The sequence below is a fragment of the Culex pipiens genome, chromosome 1 (genome assembly GCF_016801865.2).
Source record: "Culex pipiens pallens isolate TS chromosome 1, TS_CPP_V2, whole genome shotgun sequence".
NCBI lineage: Eukaryota > Metazoa > Arthropoda > Insecta > Diptera > Culicidae > Culex > Culex pipiens.
In genome coordinates, this window is record NC_068937.1 from 137,703,974 (window position 1) to 137,726,538 (window position 22,565).

At 41.2% G+C, this 22,565-nt stretch overlaps 3 protein-coding genes across 10 annotated transcripts in view; 1 reads left to right on the plus strand and 2 right to left on the minus strand.

Annotated features, from left to right (window-relative positions):
• The window catches only part of LOC120425077 (NK1 transcription factor-related protein 1-like), a 36,064-nt gene extending 32,606 nt beyond the window's left edge, over positions 1 to 3,458 (plus strand). For all 8 annotated transcript variants that reach the window (XM_039589468.2, XM_039589469.2, XM_052706172.1 and 5 more), the window contains one exon: positions 2,627 to 3,458. In XM_039589468.2, coding sequence (XP_039445402.1) covers positions 2,627 to 3,217 — 591 coding nt within the window. In that variant the 3' untranslated portion in view covers positions 3,218 to 3,458. The remainder of the gene's footprint in view (positions 1 to 2,626) is intronic.
• Positions 3,459 to 4,207: 749 nt separating this feature from the next.
• Positions 4,208 to 22,565, minus strand: part of LOC120425081 (uncharacterized) — a 69,427-nt gene continuing 51,069 nt past the window's right edge. The window contains exons 13-21 of the mRNA XM_052706176.1: positions 18,195 to 19,046; positions 18,077 to 18,119; positions 9,715 to 9,786; positions 7,805 to 9,655; positions 7,549 to 7,744; positions 7,202 to 7,486; positions 6,879 to 7,145; positions 4,408 to 4,587; positions 4,208 to 4,344 (exon numbers count right to left, since the gene is read on the minus strand). Coding sequence (XP_052562136.1) covers positions 4,230 to 4,344; positions 4,408 to 4,587; positions 6,879 to 7,145; positions 7,202 to 7,486; positions 7,549 to 7,744; positions 7,805 to 9,655; positions 9,715 to 9,786; positions 18,077 to 18,119; positions 18,195 to 19,046 — 3,861 coding nt within the window. The 3' untranslated portion in view covers positions 4,208 to 4,229. The remainder of the gene's footprint in view (positions 4,345 to 4,407; positions 4,588 to 6,878; positions 7,146 to 7,201; positions 7,487 to 7,548; positions 7,745 to 7,804; positions 9,656 to 9,714; positions 9,787 to 18,076; positions 18,120 to 18,194; positions 19,047 to 22,565) is intronic.
• Positions 9,878 to 13,146, minus strand: LOC120425076 (uncharacterized). Its single transcript, XM_039589467.2, has 2 exons — positions 10,259 to 13,146; positions 9,878 to 10,066 (listed from the first exon to the last, which is right to left on the minus strand). The coding sequence occupies exons 1-2, from the start codon at positions 11,934 to 11,936 to the stop codon at positions 9,921 to 9,923; spliced, it is 1,824 nt and encodes a 607-aa protein (XP_039445401.1). The 5' UTR covers positions 11,937 to 13,146; the 3' UTR covers positions 9,878 to 9,920.

Consider the following 22,565-nt stretch of genomic DNA (forward strand, 5'->3'; position numbering starts at 1 on the left):
TCTTCAAAATAAATTAAATACAGTGGACTCTCTCGTTGTCGATATTGAAGGGACCGTCGAGAGCGGGAGTTATCAAACTATAGAATGAAAAATTAAAGCATTCTATTTGAAGGGACTGGAAAATTTATTGACAGCTGGAGCAATATTGATATCGAGAATATCGACAGCCAGAGAGTCCACTGTATATATTATTTTTGAAATAAAATTTTCGCGATTTTACTAAGCCAAGTAAAATTGATCTAAACCAGCCGTTCTAAAGCTGAGGTACTTGTACCCCTGGGGGTACCTCGAGAGCGGTCTCAGGGGGTACTGGAAGACAAACCCCATTATGGCGGACATTTGAAAAATACTCCAAACAAAATATTTGTGAGAAAACCCAACACTTACTTACTTGACTTGAATTAGTTGAAATTTTACACAATATATTTTTTGAACTAAGTTTTCTCCGTTTTGGCTAATCGATTTTCATTGAATTGATTTCTTATGCCCAAATAAGCTGTTTTGCATTATTGGTTTCTTCCATAGGCTATATATTTTTCGAAAATCTGTACCTTGAGATGGTAAATGACGAGCGAATTGGCCAAGCTATAATTCTAAAAAAACCTTTTTTAAGTATCGACAAAACACCCAATTTTTGTTATGTTCAAATCGAAAAAAAATTTTTGTTATTCGTTAAGAAATTATATGAATTTGAATAAAAGCACCTTTTTAGAGATTTTTTTGGCCAAACTGCCAAAAACAGGTTCAAAGTTTTGAACATTGTTAATCCGACTTTTTAGCTTGACATATATTTTGCAAAAAAAAAAAAATATATAGGATTTTTTTATTGTTTTTTATTTTATTTTTGTAAGTGTTACCTGATTAGGAACAGTCCAGGCTCGATTTTCCGGAGCCGCGATTATCCCAAGTTTCGATTATTCGAAGTTCGATTATCCGAAGTTTGATTATCCGAAGGTTTGTAAGGTTTGGATTTTCGGTGATCTTTTGTAAATTATGGATTCTAATTTTTCATGTTACAAAAATAACAATATACTGACTTTTTTCTAAACATTAAGATAAACTTCAACTTTTCATCAAAATGATCAAACAAAACACTCTTTTGAAATATTATTTGTGATCTGCATCTCAGTAACAAAAGAATTGATCAAAAATGTTTAAAAGAGCAAGTAGAATTTTCCCATCCAGTTGATTTTATTAATAAAAAAAAACTCTGTTTAAAAAATTCATAGCAATCGTCCGTCAAAACCAATTGATCATAAGTGTGCACTTTAATTGGGTCCTGAAATAAAGCTTAGATTGCTGATATTATTGTATACAGCGATAAAGCTTATTTTTCTGAGTGCAATGACCCTTTGTACGACCACAAAGAGTTTAAAATGGATTTTTAAATCAATTTTGAAAAATTATCCTCGCGGTCCGTCTTGACAGAAAAGGTCCTACTTGACAGCTCGTTCCAAGGGGACCATAGTTGATCCATCGAAAAAATGTTGTCTTGTAAATTTTTTTGCATTAAAATGAAAAAAAAAGTGATTAGAAATGGTTTTCGATCGTGTTTTTTACCGTTGTAGATAAAAATTGACATAGGGCTTTAGTACCCAATTCGAGTAAAACATATGAAGAAAATTGATGGGAGAAAAGTTTGTAAAAATAATAAAATCTACGCATAGAAAATCATTAAAAAAGGGAAAAATATTATCAAACTTAAGGTTTTTTGAGTGGCTAATTTTTTTATTAAATAACTCTTTTATAAAACACAAGCCTTACCCTACAAACTTTGTCTTGTCTTGTTTTCGTTTCTTGACGTTTTTAGCTTGTTTACGTATTCAGCCTCCTGTGATCAAAATTTGATTTTACGTAAATCATCCCATACAATCTGCAACCGTTGAAATTTTTTATTTATATAGAAGATTATTCAAAACCTGTTCAAATGGCAATTTGAACCGATATTTTTTGGAAAAATCATTGTCTAACGATTTTGAAAATCTATCTTTTCAGGAATATCTTTGGGTTTTCTCTTTGTCTTCTAAAAAGATGTTGGACTTGCAAATTCAAGCAACTTTGTCAAAGTAATCAAAATTTTATCTCGCAAACTACGCCTTCTATGATCAAATTTAGAGAAAAAATCATTTGTCTGAACGTAGCAATTCAGGGTTAAGTTATAGAGAAACGTAATGTTCGAGACACTTTTAGAGCTTTAAAATCAAAACTTTTTTTTTTTTGTTAAGTCGATTGGACTTAAGGGTCAACCGTTACAGCGATTTAAGTTTAAAAAGATGCAAATTTAAACATAAATATCTCAAAAAGACACAGGCCATTTTTTAAGCGCTAGGTTGCATTTGAAAGTGGAGCACTACAAAAAATCTTAGGGGTATTTTTCTTAAAACTCGAGATATCTAGGACCACCTAACGTATTTCGTAAATTTTCCAACTGTATTTTTTCCATTTAATTTTGCCCGCTTGATCTGAATCTGCCCTCAAAATTGACCCAAAGTGTCAACATATCGAGTTTATATTATGGGTTTATATAATAATTTTACATAGCCCCTACGGAAGACACCAAAGCTCTGAAATGTCATGCAACAAAGTTAGATTTGGTTAATTGAAGATTTTTTCTTTATCCTTTCAGGTCAAAATCTGGTTCCAGAACCGCCGCACCAAGTGGAAAAAGCAAGACGGCGACTCAACCGGTCCACCCAGCCAAGGACCCAAGGAACCAAAAGTGGCCTCCAAAACGCCCTCCACCTCACCACCATCCTCCCTCTCCTCACCAACCCCACCATTTCCCCCATCCTCGTCAGCATCCTCCTTCCCCCCAAACCCCACCGAGGACAAACCCGCCAAGCTGACCGCAAAGCATTTCTCCAAGCACGGCGGCGCCAAAATGCGACGCCCCAAAACCGACGACCACCCGTCGGCCACTGATCTCCACCATCCGGCGAAGCTTCCCAAGGACCAGAACCATCACCACCATCCCTCGAAGAAGCACGCGCTGGACGCCCCCTCGCCACCGTTTGTTCCGGTGGTCAGCAGCGACATCGAGGCTCGGATTTCGGCGTCGAAAATCTCACTGGACGCGATCTGCAGTGCGACAAACTATCTGATGAAGGCGTCGCCACCGCCGCCTCCACCACAACTTCTCCCGCAGCCCAGCGATCGGTCACCGATTCCGGCGGCACCCAGCGACGACCGCGCTCGGATGGACGTGGCGGACTCTTGAAAGGAGTGATTCGCTTTTTCAACTAATCACGGATTGCGGTGTTTGCGTGTGTGCGTTTCTCTTCCCTATTTACGAGTATCAAACAAAGAAAAAGTCATCTTACAATATTTCAAAACACACAAGTTTATACGTTACGTTAAGAAGTCGTTTCGGATAGTTAAGAAAAATTTCAACCACGAATACTGGGAAAGCAAAGTGAGATTAAAACAATAAAAATAAAAGCGAAAATCTGGAAATCTTACAGTTCGGTTTGTTTTATTATTTCTTTAATCATCCATTCATTAGTAGTAACATGGGTTTTCTTGTGTTTTTTTCCAATACAACAATTGATTCTTTCATTTCTCTTATTTTTTTGGAGGGGAAAATGAACATTTATTGGCACTGACTGACCATACAATGAAGACCTCTGGATATTACTTATTGACATTGGTCCCATAAGAATAACGGTACTGAGATTATTTGCTTTCATTTTATTCCTTCTTCTGCTTTCGGTAATTTATTATTTTCTCATGTTTTGTGTTTGCTGCACTCCCTATCGTACTATCGATATAAACTTTAACAATAATAACTATAAAATAAAAAAAACACGTGATTCAATGTTATAAGTTTTGTGAAATTGGTTAAGTTGATTTGCTTGGACTAGTTTTAGTTTTGTTTCTCATAACTTCTCTTGTTTGTGTGTTTGTTTGTTTTTGTCATCGTCTTCTTCCTCTTCTTCCTAACATGGTGACCGGTTTTGTCTCTACCGCTCTCCCTCTCGAACAGAAATACTAAGAAAATATCATGGTTTAGGCACTTGGTAATCAAAAAATTTGGAATGTTTGGAGACTGTTTGTGTTTGATACATTGCTTTCTGGCATCGACAATAAATTTATTCCTTTTGCTTGTGGTGTATTTGATTAATTCCCTTAACTATTTAACACCTCTTGCCTTGCGGCAGTGCTGAATGTGTTGGTTTGTGTGCTTGCTTGTGTAGTAATTGTGTGTGTGTTTGTTGAGTGATTGTGTGTAATTATACTTTGCTCTCAGGTCCCTCGGTGTAATGTTCGAAAAACTTTTTGATTCTCGATAGATATTGCTGGCAGATGTGGCCGTAATTTTTGTTGTACCAGTCCGGTGTGCGACCCCTAAAAGAAACAAATCAATCAATTTAGCAATCAAAACTCAGAAAATCGCCCTCAAACTCTTACTTCATATCCACCCGGGACAGATGCATCAGCTTGCACTTGCCGCTGCCGCACGGTTCGATGAGGTACCGCGAGGCGAGAACGACGCCGCGCACCCCGTCCAGCAGCAGCTGGGCGCCGTTGTGGCTAATGGAAACCTCGACGATGACGCAGGTTCCGCGCGATTGCTGGGTGTTCCATTGTCTGCGAGTAGAATTTTGAGAAATATGGAACCGTTAGCAATTGATATTCTGAAGATTACTGTCTTCTATTTTATAAATACCATACAATTTAAAAAAAAATCGTTTTAAGTACTAAACAAACATATAAAATTTGCAGATTTTGGAACCAGCCGACCCAACATAAGTGAGTTTGTTAATTAGTTAGTAATTTATTCAAAACAACTTTAACCTGAAAATCATACCTAAGGTTTTGAAAACTTTGTGAAATTGATGTAGCAAATCAGCTGCCCTCAATTTTTTTTTTTTAATATTTTCAGAAAATCAGTAACTTTAACAGGTTTATATGACTTGTAAGGGCAGAAGTAAATCCTGACTAAATAGCATCTTGACCTTATCATCAATACGTTTGAATATTAAAAAATAGTAAATTTTACGGGAATTCCAGAGCATAGTGTATGGCTCAAATAAAAAAATAGCATGTTTTTGAGGATTTATGATGCACGGCAAACTAGGTTGTTTTCATTAAAAAAACAAATATTTCGCGCACTTGGAAGAGTTAAATTCAATTTCTAGTTAAATTAGAGTAATATTCTAATTTATAATGGAATTTTAGATAAAAATTTTTTCTTCGTGTAACATTGCGGGTATCTTCAAAAATGACAAAAAAAATCATATTAATATTACGATTAGATTAGGGTCAGAAAAATTGTTTGTAGTTGTCTCAAAAATGTAAATTAACATCGTTTTATATAATTGTAGTTTTTCCATATAAATTGAGGTAAAGTTACCAAGAAAAATCCATAATTAAATTGCTTTTGTGCAGTTCCGTCGTGTAACAAGTTATTGTTCCTATCATTCTCAAACGACGAAATGGCCTACTTTTCTCTACCAAAAATAACAGAATAGAAAATTAATGCATTTCAATATCAATGCTGGAAAGTAGAACTTTTCAGCACTGAAATGGCTGCTATCGAAAAGTAACACTTTTTTATTTGAACGGTAAGTAAAACTTAACACATATATGTTTGACATAAAATTACATTCCAAAAGCGTTTTTTCGGGATTGTATTGATCGTAGAAAAAACTCAATTAATGGGAAAAATATGAAATAACACATAAGAAAATGTAAAATTTAACATTTTTCGCGCGCCAAATCAGGTCTCAACAGATTGTGTGAGCCAGTGCAGATTATGCTCTAGTACAGCAACACAAAAACAGTCAGCATAACACATACAACTAACACAATATTATGTAATATTACCATTTTTTTTTGTTATTGTAGCATAAGAATTGTACATTAACGGAGCACATCAACCAGAGCTTTTGCACCAAGATTTTTGTTACAGGCGTTTTAGTATCTTCAAAACTACGGGAACTTTCGATATGATTTTTTATTCATCCCCTAAAGTACTGTCTTCAAGACAATTTAAAACAAAGTTGAACTATTTTTACAATCAAATTGTGGCGGGATTGGGTCCGTAAGTTTCACAATTTTGGAATAAGAAGACAACAACTTCCTTGGTAGCTGTGCACCCTAAAATAAGATTCTAGCTTACTAAAATTAAAATTCCTGGTTAGATTTTTTTTAATTCCAAGTTTTATGCAGCTGTTTGTTCGAAAAGTTTTCATTTTATACATCATGGTTTTTTGAAAGGTTTAAGAAAATACTTTAGGATGGTACAAATACAAACCCGAGGCATATTTTTTGTTTACAGAATAAATGTACAAATAAAGAAAAAGTTGAGTTATGAAAGGTTAAAAAATGTGTTAAAAATGTGAAATTCCACTGATCCGTATGAAAATTTTGCCTGTTCCTGATGTAAAATTACACATTTTTTACACTGCATCTGTTCCTATTCTAAGATGATATATTACCATCATTTTTTTCTGAGTAGCTCAAAACGAGCAACTGAATAAGGGTAGTTATTGTTACATATTTATGTTCTGTTGTTAAATTTAAAGATAATTCCTATGTATTCATTCATTCATGTGACAAGATTCCAGTTTCTCAATTTGCACTCAAAAAACTGTGACTAAAGAATTTATTTGTCCTGTTACAGTAGTTTAAATTAGGAAACCGCATGTGTTTCCATCGTGCACCTAATGTTGGCATCCCGAGGACTCGGAAATAACATCAAAACAAAATGGTTTTATTGAGATGGTCAGATAAGGATTTGACAAATCTACGGTGGTCCATTATTATTGTTTTGCTTGAAGAAAAAAGTAGCTTAGTAGAAAGTTAGCATGCAAGTTTCGATCAAACGTTTTTCAAATAAATTGTTTAAACAGAAAAAAATAAAAACTCATCCTTACCTCAACACGCAATAATCCGTAATCGGCTGGCCGCACACGTACTGAAACACGTCCGTATCGCCGTCCAGCCGCTCGACGGTGCGCGACTTCAGCAGATGGTCGTCCCACAGGTGCCGCTCGTTCAGGATGTGGTTGATGACCTCCGTCGGCGGTGCCTCCACCTCGGTCACCGTCTTCCACAGCCGCAACGGGTGGCCATCGCCCACCTTCTTGAAGTACACTGTCACACTGGGGTCGGCCGAGTTGAGCGAAACCCAGCCACGTGGTCTAAAATCAAAATGTTTATTATATGATTTATCAAGACTTTAATACCTCAAACTCACCTCTCCTTCCCCTCCCGGACGCACTCCTTGATGCACTCGGTCAGGTAGCCGCGCCAGTTTTGCACGTGCAGTTCCGCCCCCAACGACTCCAGCGGAACCGGCTTCGATTCCTCCATGTAGTTGAAGCTACACTTGCGCATCCGCTCGCTCGAGATGGTCCACAGCGTACGATAGTTCTGGATCAGATACGCCAAACAGTCGTGCGACGCGCGCGTCTCGTTTAGCTCCTTCTCGTCGGGCTGGCCGGTGGCGCCCTTCTTGCGACGTGGCGATGCCGTTGAAGATCTGCGGGTGGATGCGTAGGTCTTAGGAGGTTGATTGGGTGGATTGAGGGATTTCGAACTCACCTGCTACCGGAAATGGAGTAAAACAGTGACGGCGCCAGACAAACGGCCAAATTGTTCGCGGTCATCTGGTTCTGGGATGCCTTGGACACGACCTTGCCCAGGAAGCACAACAGTGTGTACAGCACCTCTCGGTGTTCGTCGGGCAGTAGAAGGATGGCCGACTGCACCGCATCGTAGCGAACATCGACCGGAAGATCTGGGAGAGAAAATAGAAGCATTAGAAGTTACTTTGAGATTAGAATCAACTGGAACTTACGTTGGAAGATGGCTACGAACGTTTCCGACAGCTTGGCAGTCAACAGCGGATCCGGTAACTCTCTAAAGTACTGCTTCAGCATGTCGGCCACGTCGTACGCGTGGTGATCGTCGAAAATGTCCATCCGGTTGGAAACGTTATTGCACGATTCGACGGTCGATTTGAGTTTCGCTATCCGCGACTTGACGCCCGGCTTGCGGAACAACCCGACCTGGTCCAGTGCGTTCTGTTCCAGCCAGGTCAGTGCCATCTGGATGATCTCCGGAAGTGTGTTGCCATATCTTTGCAGGTTAAGGACTAGTGGAATGCCGAATATCCGTCGGTCTTTGTAGTCTGGCGTTTTGATACGTTTGATAAACTTGGGCAGTTCCCAGTTCCAGCCGGAACGATGCGTAGGACAGTAGCGCTCCATACATCCTGTCAGCGTGACCAGAGCTAGCTTGCGAACAACCAGCAGTTGACCGCAAGACATCTCGTAGATTGTCGTGCCACCGGAGTATCTTCCCTTGTCCTTGGCGTTACTATCTTTGAAGTCGACTATGCTCATCCGATGTCCTTCGGAGTTTTTCGGCTGTTGGAAGCTGTGCCATCTGGCCACCGTTGGACGCTTCTTGTCCTCACCACCGCCGCCACCACCACCCTTCTCATCACTAGTCTTGGCCACTCGCATTGAGCGATTATGGAATGCATCACGATATTTTTTGGAATTCTTCCCCAGATTCAACGATCCGCCTCGGTTCAACTTGGACACCTGCAGTGTATTGCTGCTGGTTTCCTTCAAGTCACTCGAAACCTTGGCCCGGCGTAACTTCGACTGGTACTCCGAGTCCGAAAGGGCCCCCGAATCGTCCGCAGTGACCTTGTTTCGCAGCAGCTTCTTCGCCTTGGGATATTTCTTGCTCGGCGTCTTTACCACCCTTCCCGCAAAGTACCCGGTGTTCAAATCCTGACTGTCTTCGCTGCAGATCGACGACGAATCGTCACCCGACTTGGCCTCCTGCAGCTGGATGAAAAAGTGCAACGGACTAGAACGATTTGTGGTGCTTCGTTTGTGCTCCTTTTTCCCACCGTGATCCTCCTGAGCCATGTGACCGAACGGACTCAGCGTGTACGGCGACAGCAGATTCGACACGATCTCGTTCGTTCCGAGTGTGTTGTTGTCCCGCCTGTGGTCACCGAGTGCCGCTGCCGAAGGACGCGGAGACGATGGATTCGAAAACGACATCAAATCCATGTGCTTCAGGTCGTCCAACGGATGGTGCACCGGTGATAAGCTCGATGAATGGGGTCCACTTAGGACCAGTCCGTCCCGATTTTGGCGCTTCCTCCTGCGGGACTTGATTGACTCCACCCGCCGGAGCAAAGCTTTAGCACCATCTTTGAGTCGTTCGCTGCCGGTCCTGCGAAGCCGCACCGGTCCATCTCCCGTGTCACTGTCCGACAGAATGCTCAACGTGACCCCGTCGTCACCCCAGTTCTCCTTATCGTCCGTGGTCGTCGTCTTGGATCCACTCTTGGAAGATTCCTCCGCCGAATCCGTCTCGTTAACCGTACTGACGTCGCTCTTGTTGCCGTGCTTCTGCTTGATCACGCTCACCAGCCCAGCCGCATCCTCAACCCGCGACCACCGCCGACTGTTGTGGGCAAACGTCCAAGCCTCCGACAGGGCACAGCTATCGTCGTCCGAGTCTTCGCTCTGCTTTGGCGGGTGGGAATGCTGATGCGTGTCAATGTGCATGTTGGCGCACCGGTTTAACGTTTGCAACCGCCGGTACAGCGACTGCAGCGGGTCGTTCTCCAAAAACGGGTGATCCTTCGCCACGTCATTGATCTCGATTGGAAACTGGTGATCTACGAGGTTAAAGCAGGGTTAATACGTGATAGACTTGTTGAGCTTGTCACCTACGAACCTTCGTACATCTGGGCGTACTGTGGGAATCCGGCCGCACGGAGCCATCGACACGCCTCAATGGCTTCGATTTCTGGAAAATAAAATCCGTCATTAGTCACTGCTGCATCAATCTCAACAAAAAGGCATTCTTCAACTATTTAAAAATAAACAACACGATCATCTCTAACATATTTATACTTTATTAATAACAATCAATCAAAGACATTAAATTTCCGAAGCACCGAATTTCTTCCAAAACTCCTTCTCCAAACTGCAATCGGCGGTAGCAGACTGGGCACGGTTCTTCGGGACGACCCCCGCAGGAGCAGCAACAGCTGAAGAAGCACCATTGTTGTTGTTGTTGTTGGCATCTGCAAGATAGAATAGCTTATCAGCCCTGTTCGTGCCACCACCGTCGGAGTCGCTGTCCGAGCCTGACGCAGCCGCAGAGAAGCTGCGTGTCCGCCGCCGAAACAGACTGGCCGCAAAGTAACGCTCTACGTGCTGTTTCCTACTGTGCAAGCGCGGTGTCAGCGGAATTTCTGCCTTGGCATAATACGTACTATCTGATTGCTTTGCACCGTCGCGCATCTGCTGTTGTTGTTGTTGTTGTTGCTGTTTTGGGAATAGCTTTCTCGAGTTGATCGGTGTACCGGGAACGGATACGCTTCGCTTGTACTGGGCAAGCTCCGAGTCGGGAGCTGGTGCCGATCCATCTTCATCGCCACCGGAGCGTGAAATTGATTTTGCGCTTTGTTCGTTATCTTTAGCCTGTTGAGGCTCCTGCTCCTGCTGTTGGTCAGATGATGCCGTTGTCTTTGTGCTAACGGTTGCACTTTTTTCTGCCACAACATCACGTGCAAACTCGGTTACGTTCAACACCTCCTGATAAACTTCGGAGAATTCTCGACGGAACGATTGCTTCGCCTCGGACTGATCAAAGTACTCGCGGACGGCCGGATTCTTCACGTCGCTCGAGTGCAGCGTTTGCGCCGCTTCCGAAAAGGTTCGTGCGTAGGTCTTCTTCGTCTCGGACGTGTCCAAGTAGGCATCCACGGAAAAGTCGTCCTTGAACTCGCGCTTCTCCAACTTGGGCGGTTCAAACTTTGTTTCCAGAACTTGTTTCAACATTTCCAGCGCTTCATCAGGTTTGGTTTCCGCCTTCCGCTCGACCTTCTCCACCTTCTTTTCCACTGCATCTACCTTAGTAGACGTAGGCTTTTCGCTCAACTCCTGGTACACTTCGGAAAATTCCCGCCTAAACGTTTTCATCTCCTCTGATTGGTCAAAGTAGTCCTTGATCACCGGGTTCTTGACTTCACTCGCGTTCAATGTCTGCACTGCTTGCGAAAACGACCTCGCGTACGTCTTGGCCTCCTTCGATGATTCCAAGTACTCGTCTACGGAGAAGTCAATCAACGGCTGCTTCTCGATCTTGGCCATGTTGCTCTCCTTCAGCGCCTTCAACTGTTCCATATCTTTGATAAACTTATCCAGCGGATCCGCCAGGACCGTCGAGCTCTTCGGTCCGTCCCCTTCATCATCCGACGAGTCACTTATGTAATTCGAGTTCTTCAACTTGTGCAACAGCTTTGAGCTGATGGGCGTTCCCGGCACCGACGACTTGTAACCTCGCGTCGCCGACTTGGAATCGTCCACCAACGGATCCTCCTTAACCTTCACCGGGTCCAGCTCGTTGACAGCTTCACTAAATTCCCGACTGTAACTCTGTTTGGCGGATGACTCCTCAAAATACCGCTTCACCACCGGACTCTTCACCTCAGCCGTGTGCAACGTTTGAGCGGCCTTGCTGAACGATCGTTGGTACGCCCGCTGCTGATCCGACTCCTTAAAGTACTCCTGTGCCGCCTCCCCCAGCTCCTCTCCACCGTCCTTCTCCTCACCATCAACCTGCGCTTGCTCCTCCACCCCCAACCCCTTCATGTCCCTCAGGAACCGATCAATCACCAAGCTGCTGACGACGATCTCGTTCGGCAACTCAGTCTCACCCTTCCCCGAGTCCATTTCCGTGTCCGACTCCGGCCGCGAAAGCGTACTCAAATAACGTGACGACACGGGCGTTCCCGGAACGGTCAGGTCCACCTTCTTGGGCTCCGCCGTCGTCGAGTTGAGCGATTCCATCGACGTCTGCCGCTTGGCCTCGTAGTGCTTCTTGATCCCGGCCAGGAAGCGCATCTTGGCGCGGCGATTCCGCTCGGCCAACGGGGTTCGTTGTTCCATTTTGTTACGGGGAAGATGGATTTTTTACGAGCAAAAATCGAACGAGAAAATTTTATCACATGACAGAGCCCAATCTGGGGATTGGCTTCAGGTGGTGGTCGATTAATTTTTGGTTCAAACTTCTGAGTGGCTAAGTACAGACTGAGCCCAGCGGACAAGGACAGAGCGCGCACAGCTGAGACGTTTGAAATTTTGAGATTGATAAGAGATATTTTTTGAGCGACGATATCGGGCATGATTAGGTCGGGTGAGTTTTTATCTCAGATACGAGATCCATTGCTAGGAACAAAATGTTTTATTTTTAATGCTCATTTACATTTTTATAAAGACGAACATATTTTTTTAGCCGTTTATTTTTCAGGCAAAACCCATTACTATTTTTGAAATTTTGTTGTGCGAATTATCACAGCAAAAAAACTTAATGATTTTAATGTTTCAAACTAGCTATAGAAATGTTCGTAATAAATTAAACTACCAAACAAAAATGCAACAGTTTGCACGTGAGAAAGCATCAAAACATCATCAAACTGATCTAGACCAAAAGCTCCGCTCTCTCGCTCTCTCTCATAATTTCCCATTTTCCCCAAAATAAAAAATAACAAAGTCAAAGCTCGCTCTCCCACACACCAGCAGCAGCTCAACACAAAAGCAACAGTTTCTCGGCTCTCTCCCACCAACTGTTGCTAGTGGCAACCGTACCGTACAGTTGGTGGTGTACGGAGTTGACAGGCGCAATGCCTACTAATGTCGCGACCAACGACGCTTCTATGCTACCTCCGCACCGTTTTCTGCCCCACCAAAACGGCCTACTGTGCTTTTGATGCACATAAATATATCTTGACTTTTTTTTGATAAGGTCCTATAAACAAATGTAAACATTGAGTGTATCCCGCTTACTCCGATGGACTTTGACATAAGGTGTGAAAGGGATACACTCAATGTTTACATTTGTTTATAGGACCTTATCAAAAAAAAGTCAAGATATACAACACACATCAAGGTGACGATGATGATGAATGAAAAGTCTCTCTATAATACGTACCCCGTATGAATGCTAAATGAATTATGCTCTTTTCAAGCGTACAACATACGGAATATTAATTAGGCTTGGCGGGTTCTGCACCGCGATATTCGACACACAAAGTAGGGTTATTGAGCTCGAGGTGACTCACTTTGGGTTGGCGGGGGAAGTTAACAACCAGAAAAAAAAGTCTGCTCGATTTACCTGCCAGTTTCCGTTCCCGCATCCGCTTCCAGAGCGATTCGGCCTTCCGGACGTTCCAGTTTTCGATTTTGGCCGAAAAGCTGCGGAAAAATTTGTACTCGCGAAAGCTGGACATTCTACGATGCATATTTTGTAGTCCACCCTGCGATGATGAGGGGGGGACTTTTCCTCACAGAAAAAGATGATGAACAGGCGGAGGAGGGGGTGGTGTCACACAATCTGAACAAATGTATCGAAGACGGCTGTGCGACGATGCAATGATGGAAGGCGATAGAAAAAAGCAAAAATCCTAGCAAGCTAACAAGCGTTTGAAACCACACAGCAAAAACCACCACTTCCGACTCCTACATTCACAGCACACTGCGATGAAACATATTGAAAATTGATTTGCGCTACAGCTAGATTGTTGTTGTTTGATTTCTAATGATTAATCGTTACATAATAATTTGCGCCACTACAAACATCTACTAACAGAACCGAACGGAAAACACTCTGCCACCAGAACGAGCAGCATGAGCAACAGCAGCAGCCTAAAAATGCCCTACAGCCTACAAACAAAGAAGCTCGCCAATTAACAATGCACACACAGCTCGGCAGCGCGAAGAGGGAGCTTTTCACCGTCCCGAGGAGAGCATATTTAGCATACACACATATTGGTTCCGAACTCCGAACGCCGAACGCCGAGAGGATGCTGCCTGGCCTGAGGACCATCGTCTCTTTCTCTCACGCACGCACAGCATTTCCATCGCCAGCATCCTTTTGACATTCGCCAAGCCAACCCACACCAACAGTAAACAAACAATCCTCTCGATTCTCTCATCGTGTCGTCCAGCAACAACGGTTGATGATGATGGAAGTCCGATGATGATGAATATTGTGAGGAGATCGATGAAGATGCATCGCAGCATCCGTTGGTCGTCGTCGTCATGTGGGAGCGATTTTCTCTTTAATTGATTTTCCACCATTCGTCCTCGGGGCCATCCGTAAATCACGTGGATCAAACATTTTTTTACACCAAGCATAATTTAAACATTTTTTGATTTTCAGTAAATCATGCTCAACTTAGTTAAGCTACGTAATTGCTGAAATTCATTGCACAGCAATCGAACACAATCGCGTTTCCTCTCGCTCTCCCGCTTTCTCTGGTTAACGATTTTCCAATCGAAATTTTGCTCTCTCGGTAGGGGCAATGTAAATCCGTATCGGTTTATGAATATCCGAGCAGTTTCATTATTTTATTGTTTTTCATTCTGTTCGAGTTCTCACCACCACAGATTCCGGAAGGAGTATGGCACGGTGTGTATTAAAACAGTAGAATTATTGGATTTTCTAGCGCAATTTTCATATTTGATATTTTTTTAAATAATACACAAGATTGTTGTTTTTGGCACTTTTGACAGAGGTAGTCTAATATCCTTAAAAAAACACAAGAGAACTTGTTTTTTTTTTTTTAATTCAAATTAGACTGTTGCAGATATTATTTGATGTTCATGTCCTCCTTCAAAATCACTCAAAAAATCAAGGAGGCAAAAAAAATATTTTTTCAAAGATCATAAAAATTTCACTTAAAACAATTTGAAATGCATTTTCCTGTGTTGATATCTTTTTTAGAATGATTAAACCAGCTTGATGCTTGATATGTCGCACAACAGGCTATTACCAAAATGGCCATTTGACCTCTTCCAGGGTATCCGGAACCGGTTCCGGAGTGGCCAGATATGGTCCAATTGGCTTTTTACTAGTTCCAGCGTGCATGGCATGTAATTCCATGAAGTTTGATATGCCACACGATAGGCTTTTACCAAAAAAGTCCTTTGGCCACTTCCAGGGTATCCGGAACCGGTTCCAGAGTGGCCAGATATGATCCAAATGGCATGCAACCTGTTCCGGAGCGTGTGACTCGTATTTTTAGAAGTTATATATAGTTTATTATGCATTAATCCATAGCTAAATCTAATAAAACTTATGAGAGTCGGTTTGCCGGAAAATTTGTTCCTTTGGAATCGATTCCCAGGAACCAAAGTGGCCAAATCAGGTCCGCATAGCACAGGTGTCTTTCTAGACATCCATACCTTTCATTTGCGTCCAAAAGAACGAAAATCGGTTGCAAAATGGATTTTTGCCAGCATTTTCAATTCCGGGGTCATATAGACCCCTTAACACCTTTAACGTAACTTTTTTTGTAGCGCCCTTTCTAGGTGGCGCTGGAGGTTGCTTCCGGTTGCAAAATGTTTATTTTACAAAGTTAGGAAAAGTCAGAAAGTTTCAAGTCTGTAAGTTTGAATGAATAAAAGTTACAGCACATTTTATAAGCCGTCTGGGTCATATAGACCCTAACACCTTAGGAAGGTTAACATACCGCTATTTGTACCGCAGAAAGTTTTTTGAATACTTCAAAACTAGAATGTTCTCAAAACTAATGATTGAAACCCAACTTTACGTGTGTGTAATGCATTTTACAACAGAATTTTCATTGAAATGGCATGCAATTTCAATTTTTATTTTTTTTCCAAACATCGTGGATTTTTGTCCGATTGTCTTGATTTCACGAATGATTAGATTTTTTTAACATTCAAAAAATGCCCTATAGATTCTGAGATATCAACATTTGAAAATTAAATGCTGTATGTAGCTCTTGGGAAATATATTTTCATTGTTTCTTTAAAGTTGAGTTGCTGTAAGTCAAAGATAAAAAGTTAAATCTTTAATGTTTTTAGACGTTAATATTGGATTTTTTTTCAGCTTTCAGAAAAAATATTTTCAGAAATGATCACTTACGAGTTTAAAAAAATATACAAATTGAAAGCTACATTTTTAATGTTTTGAGACAAAAAAAATCCCATCGATTGTTCAACTTTGTTCAATGGATTTTGTTTTTATTAATACATATTTTAATTGACATTTGATTTTTTGGAAAAAAAATGATAAAATCCTAGAGTGTATTTTTGCATTTTTTTTTCGAAGAGCTAATAAATATGTATTGCTTGAAATTCAATTTCTTCAGAAAATAAAATTCAAACATATCTTTTTGTCGGTCAAGAAGATCAAATAATTCATTTCTAAGATACAGATTTTCTCAAATTTGCCTACTCAAATAGCATCCAAAATTGCATGGCAAACTAGATGGCAAACCACAAAAAGGAAAAATGGATTCTGACCAACATAGGGAAGCTATGGCAGTTATGATTTCATAATCATTTTGTGAGACCATTTCTCTTTGTGTATTTAACATTTGGCTTTGAAATTTTAAATCTTTTGTTTTTGTTTCAAAATAAATACAACATTTTTCAAATGAATTTAGAACTCCATTTCAAAACTGTTGTGCTTTTTCACCAAAATAAACACTTAAATTGTGTGTAATTAAATCAGCAATCCAGCAGTGAAGTAAATTTTTAAGTGGAGCACTGGTTCTACCATGGGCTTTTGAGGTTAAAAAAGCATGTTTAACTTGAACACATTAGTCATGCTTATAGCTTTCTCACCACTGTATCTAACAAATTGCTCAAAAATCTGTTTCAACCACACGGTGAACCATTAACCAGTCCCAACAATGACCAAACGATGATGACGACGACAACGACGACTATGACGGTATGTCCTTGTACCCTTCTCAAGCGCATTCAGGCTTGGAGAATAATTCTAGTGTTACATTTCAAAAGGTTCGAACGAGCAATATAATTAGCAATAATTCATCTTAAAAATTGCAGAATCATGCACCAACCACCACTCACCATACGACCACCTCAAACATTACGCCAGAAGTTTTTTTTTTCTCTCACTATTCTTGCTGTCATATCGAATGCGCGAATATTATATGTTTATCCAATCCGGTGTGTGTGGAGCAACAACGCCACCACGAAGATTTCAGCTCAGCCATCGCGAGAGATGCATTCCGGCCGGCTGCTGTGGTCGCGAAGGTCGTCCACAAAAGCAAGCAGTCAACGTCGTCGTCGTCGGCGTCGGGTGATGAGGATATCCCTTTTTTGGGCAAAACGGGACGGGTGATAAATTCGAGTGTGCTGCGGTGGTTCTCGACCTCTTGAATTAAGCATATTTCCATTTTCAAGGGGTTGCCTTACCGATTTTGGGATTTTTTTTTGTACAAAACTCGCAGACAATGGGTCTTAGAATCGAAAAGAATGCCTAATTCTTCTCGGAATAAAGGTGGGCTGATTTATTGGGCTTGGTTGGCCATTAGAAAAATATTCCATTCCAAACAGATAACGAAAGAAAAAACCGTCGAGAATGAGTTACCAAAAAATTGGGACAATACAGACCGCATCGGGAATATTTTTGGTCTTCCCAGGCGATATTTCTGTCTTTCGAGAGGTTCCGACATGGACCACTTGAAGTCCGCGTGCGTCTTTATGCTGAGAACCAAAAATAATATTTATCCTCTCGATGGGCTGGAGGAGCTGGGTGCTTCTGCTGCTGAGATTGGAAGAATGATTTTGCTAGAATAGTTGATGAAATCAGCGCAAAGTGCTAATTTACGTTTCGTGTAGATGATAATCTAATTAGTCGTGTGTCGATGGCAGTAATTGCGATTGCACGAGTTAATCTCATGAAGTCAGCGAGTTTCGTGGATGGGTCAAACATTCAAGGTTGGAAATTATTCGAAAAGGTTATTTATCGATGAAAATCAATCTGTTGTTTGATAACTCATGGCAGGATTTTCGACGATTTCAGAGCACATGATTTCGTGCTTTTGACAGCTCGATGCCTTTGTGCTCTTATATGCTAACTTGATTGGAATCGAGCTGGCAGTCGATCCAACTATCTCCATTCAAAGAAAAGCCATGCGTCTCCACCAAACGATGAATTTCTTGAGTTTTGAATGGAGACGCATGGCAGTTTGATTTTAGAAAACAAATTAAGTGATGAAAATTGTATTAATATCTGAAATTGAGCTCACCTGCTAGATGCCGGTCACTCTGCGATCGGGAGTACCTCAGGTTCTGCAAATTAGAAACAAAAACAACAAAATTTGTTAGATTCCACCTTAAAAAGCGTTTAAAAAGTAAGCAACTCACCCTCCGCTCGCCCAGCTCGACCTCCTCGTTCTTCATGAGCAGCGGCGCCGAGCTGGACTTGGTGCCGAGGTCCTCCAGGATCAGGTGGCTGTAGCCGCTGTGCAGGGACGTACTGCTCGGCGACGGCAGCTCCGTCATGTTTGACCGGTTCGTCTGCTGCTGGAACGGTTCCTGCTCCAGCGGCAGGAAAAACTGTCGTCTTTTGGCATCGATTACGTTCTGGTGATTCCTAAACTTATGGTGTAGACTAAAGTTGCGGCTAGTGGAAGGTAGACTATTTGTACTGGTTTTCAGCTGTTTGTCCGCCAGCTGGTGGACTGCGTACTGTCTGGGAATGCCGTTGCCACCTGAATGCTGATTCTTGTGGTACTGTACCGATCTCGGGTGGACCAGCCCCGGCGGTTGCAACTTTGGCGATGACGAGTCCTTGCTGTCGGACCCATCCTCGTCCTGTTCGTTGCTATCTCCGCCGTACATGCTCAGCTCCTCCAGCAGACTCATGTCGTCCGACAGACTGTCGTGCATCTCCCGTCCATTGCTGGTCTCATAGTCCGACGATTGACTGTTGTCGGTAGCACCAAGTCCTCCGCCTACTCCGGTGAGAAACCGGCCGCCATTAAACCGCTGCTGCGTGCGTTGCTGATGCTGATGTTCCGGCTTATCGTGATCTTCGTCGATCTTCAACACCAACTGCTGATGCTGGAGATGATGATCTCCGCCGATGACGAACGCCGCCGTGGGATCACAGTATCGAGCCGACTCAAAAGCACCATTGTTGCGCTCTCGCGAATGCTGCTGCTGCTGCTGATGATGATGATCGTTATGACTGTATTGCTGATGGGATGAGACAGACTGGCGGAATAAATTGAATTAGGAAATGTGTTCTTAATGAGGTTGCCGTTTTTTTCGCCCGCCCGCTCGCTCAGTTCTTCTAGCCAGTCGCGGCCAAAGTGCCCCCTCAGGGGGGAGAACCGGCGAGACGGGATGGGAGTGCTGTTGGTGGGTTGTAATTAGTTTGCGCGTATATTGAAATGAATTGTTTTTCTGCCTGGGCTAGTCGGAGTACACACACACACACTGTATGTCATTGCCCCATTCCCATTTCGATCGGTGAACGTGCTTCGCAGACTGACTGTCGAGAGAAGTGTAGTGTCGGTCGGTCGATCGCGAGGAAACGCCTCAAGCGGTGGCACGGAGAGAAAAAAAACCAGCAACCAGCAAACCCTTTTCGTACTCAACAATTACGGAATGTGTACACGATTTGTTGCTGGGTTGGCGATTATTACAGGAGGGACGACTAATTTGGCCCAACAACGGTAATTTGGTGATTTCGATCGTCAATCGTACGTGAACGTGTGCGTTTGGCTTATTAGCTCGGCGATCATTTAGCTCGAAAACCGGCAATTGCAAATAGAAATGTTCATTAAAGTCCAATCAAGGCGAGGAAATCCAGTTTGCGCCGCGATAAGTTGCGTTTAGCGCGAATGACTATGCTTTGGGGCCGCACAGAAGATCGGAAAAGTGTAATTTGCAGCGATGAGGTTTGTTACCGACCGATGACGACTGTTTTTTGAATGGGTTTCCACCGGTTCTTGATTAACTCATTTTCATAATTAGAGACAACCGTAGCGAAGTCGACAATTATACCAAAGGTTAAGGCTAGATCGTAATGGAATGGCTGCTAAATGATCGGATATTTTCAAGGATTTTGCATTGTTGATTCCTTATAAACTTATGAAAATTTTAGCAATTGAGTTTTTTTTTATATTTAAAGCTTACAAAATGATAAAAAAAACACCCTAAAATAAGTGCCAAAAAAATCATAGAAAGAAAATAAATGTTTTGCGTAAGATACAGAGCATTTGATACTTTACTATTTGCAATGCATTTTTTTCTAGAAACACAGCGTTCATTTACAGGTCCCACGAAATCCTCAAGACTTCTTGTGGCGGAATTGACTAACTTGGGTGAAAATTTCATAAAAGTTTTATTTTTAAACATTAAAAATCGAACCAAAAGTTTCCAAGATGCTTATCGCGAATTGAAAAATGAGGGCTAATTAGATAAAATTTAATAAAACTCATTTTACACAAAAATTACTTTCGGAAGCTGTTTCAAACAAATCAACATTCGATCAACAAAGTCAGAAACAGAAAATTGTAGGACATTTTCCCAGCTTTTAGAAAATATGTTTACTTCATAAAGTATTTCAAAATTGCCAAAACAAATTTCACCCAAAATTTCCCATCACTTGAAAACGGTTCACTTTATCAAAGAATTATTTAAAGTCATTTTCAATTTTTTTTTCGGTTTGTATCAAAACAAGATTTTTGAAATTTAGTTTGACAATATTTTTGATTTTTTTCGAAAAATTCGAAATTTTTGCTAAATTTTGGAGAATTACTCAAAAAGTGAAATATTTTTATTTGAAACGTCATTAGATTCAGGCATATTTAATGCAAATTTATAATTTCAGACAATTTTTATTTTTTTGCAGTTTTTGTCACTTTTACGCTCATTAGATAGGTGGGAAAAGTTATCCCACAGATGGTTATCCCAGGAATAATTTATAGCGCTATGGCGGCCATCTTTATGGCATGCGGGATAACTTGTCGTGGTTATCCCAGGAACAATTTTTAAGAGAGATTCCAAAACTTAAAAAAAAAAACGAACAATTAACATTACCTGGACATGTATTTAGGCAAAACTTGTCGCCCTACTTTTCTTGAGCATAAAAATACAACTTGGCATGAGGCCATGTGGAGGAAAAAAATTCCAGAAATATTTGAACTTTAAATATTTTAATTCAAATATTCAATAAATTTGAAAATCCTTCTAGGATGGGACTCTGGGTCATTTCCTGGACATGTACTTAGGCAAAACTTGTTGCCCTACATTCCTTAAGCATAAAAATACAACTTGGCATGAGGCCATGTGGAATTTGGGGCAACAAGTTTTGCCTAAATACATGTCCAGGAAATGACCCAGAGTTCCATCCTAGAAGGATTTTCAAATTTATTGAATATTTGAATTAAAATATTTGATGTTACAATATTCCTGGAATTTTTTGTCATTCACATCCAAATTTTCATACTCCAGAAATGTAGGGCAATAAATTTTGCCAAGAAACATGTCCAGGTAATGTTAATTGTTCGTTTTTTTAAGTTTTGGAATCTCTCTTAAAAATTGTTCCTGGGATAACCATGACAAGTTATCCCGCATGCCATAAAGATGGCCGCCATAGCGCTATAAATTATTCCCGGGATAACCATCTGTGGGATAACTTTTCCCACCTTATTAAGTTACCAAATACATTTTCTCAAATTTCTTCCCGCCATTTTGGCCGCCATCTTGGATATTCAAGAAGCTCCAAATTACACCTCAAAACTGAAATAATTACTATTTCACTACTATTAGTTACCCTGCAACCAAAAAATTCTTAAAAATTGAATAACAAAACAAAATTGATGAAAAACAAACAACTAAGCGTTTTAACTAAACGATGCATAGTTTGAACAATGAGTTCTGGAGGGGTTAGTTGGAGGGGTATTTTAGAGGGGTATTTTGGAGGGGTATTTTGGAGGGGTATTTTGGAGGGGTATTTTGGAGAGACTCTGGGTCATTTTCTGGACAAGTATTTAGGCATAACTTGTTGCCCCAAATTTCACATGGCCTCATGCCAAGTTGTATTTTTATGCTCAAGGAATGTAGGGCAACAAGTTTTGCCTAAATACTTGTCCAGGAAATGACCCGGAGTCCCATCCTAGAAGGATTTCAAATTGATTGAATTTTTGAATTAAAATATTTGAAGTTCAAATATTTCTGGAATTTTTTTCCTCCACATGGCCTCATGCCAAGTTGTATTTTTATGCTCCAGGAATGTAGGGCAACATGTTTTGCCAAGGAACATGTCCAGGAGATGACCCAGAGTCCCATCCCAGAAGGATTTTTAAATTTATTAAATATTTGAATTAAAATATTTGATGTTACAATATTCCTGGAATTTTTTTCATTCACATCCAAATTTTCATACTCCAGGAATGTGGGGCAATAAATTTTGCCAAGAAACATGTCCAGGTAATGTTAATTGTTCGTTTTTTTTTTAAGTTTTGGAATCTCTCTTAAAAATTGTTTCTGGGATAACCATGACAAGTTATCCCGCATGCCATAAAGATGGCCGCCATAGCGCTATAAATTATTCCCGGGATAACCATCTGTGGGATAACTTTTCCCACCTTCATTAGATTATTTAATTCTAAAACAATTCATTTTATGAAATCTTATTTGAATCTGGAATACGTTTTGAGCGTTTCGTAGTAATTTTTTGTTCAATGTATGAAAAAAATAATTCAGATAAGGAAAACAAAAACC

Coding starts and splice junctions, on each gene's coding strand:
- LOC120425076 (XM_039589467.2), bottom strand. CDS start 11,936: ATGGAACAACGAACCCCGTTGGCCGAGCGGAATCGCCGCGCCAAGATG. Junction 10,067..10,258: donor CGGTGCAAAGCAATCAGATA/GTACGTATTATG, acceptor TCTATCTTGCAG/ATGCCAACAACAACAACAAC.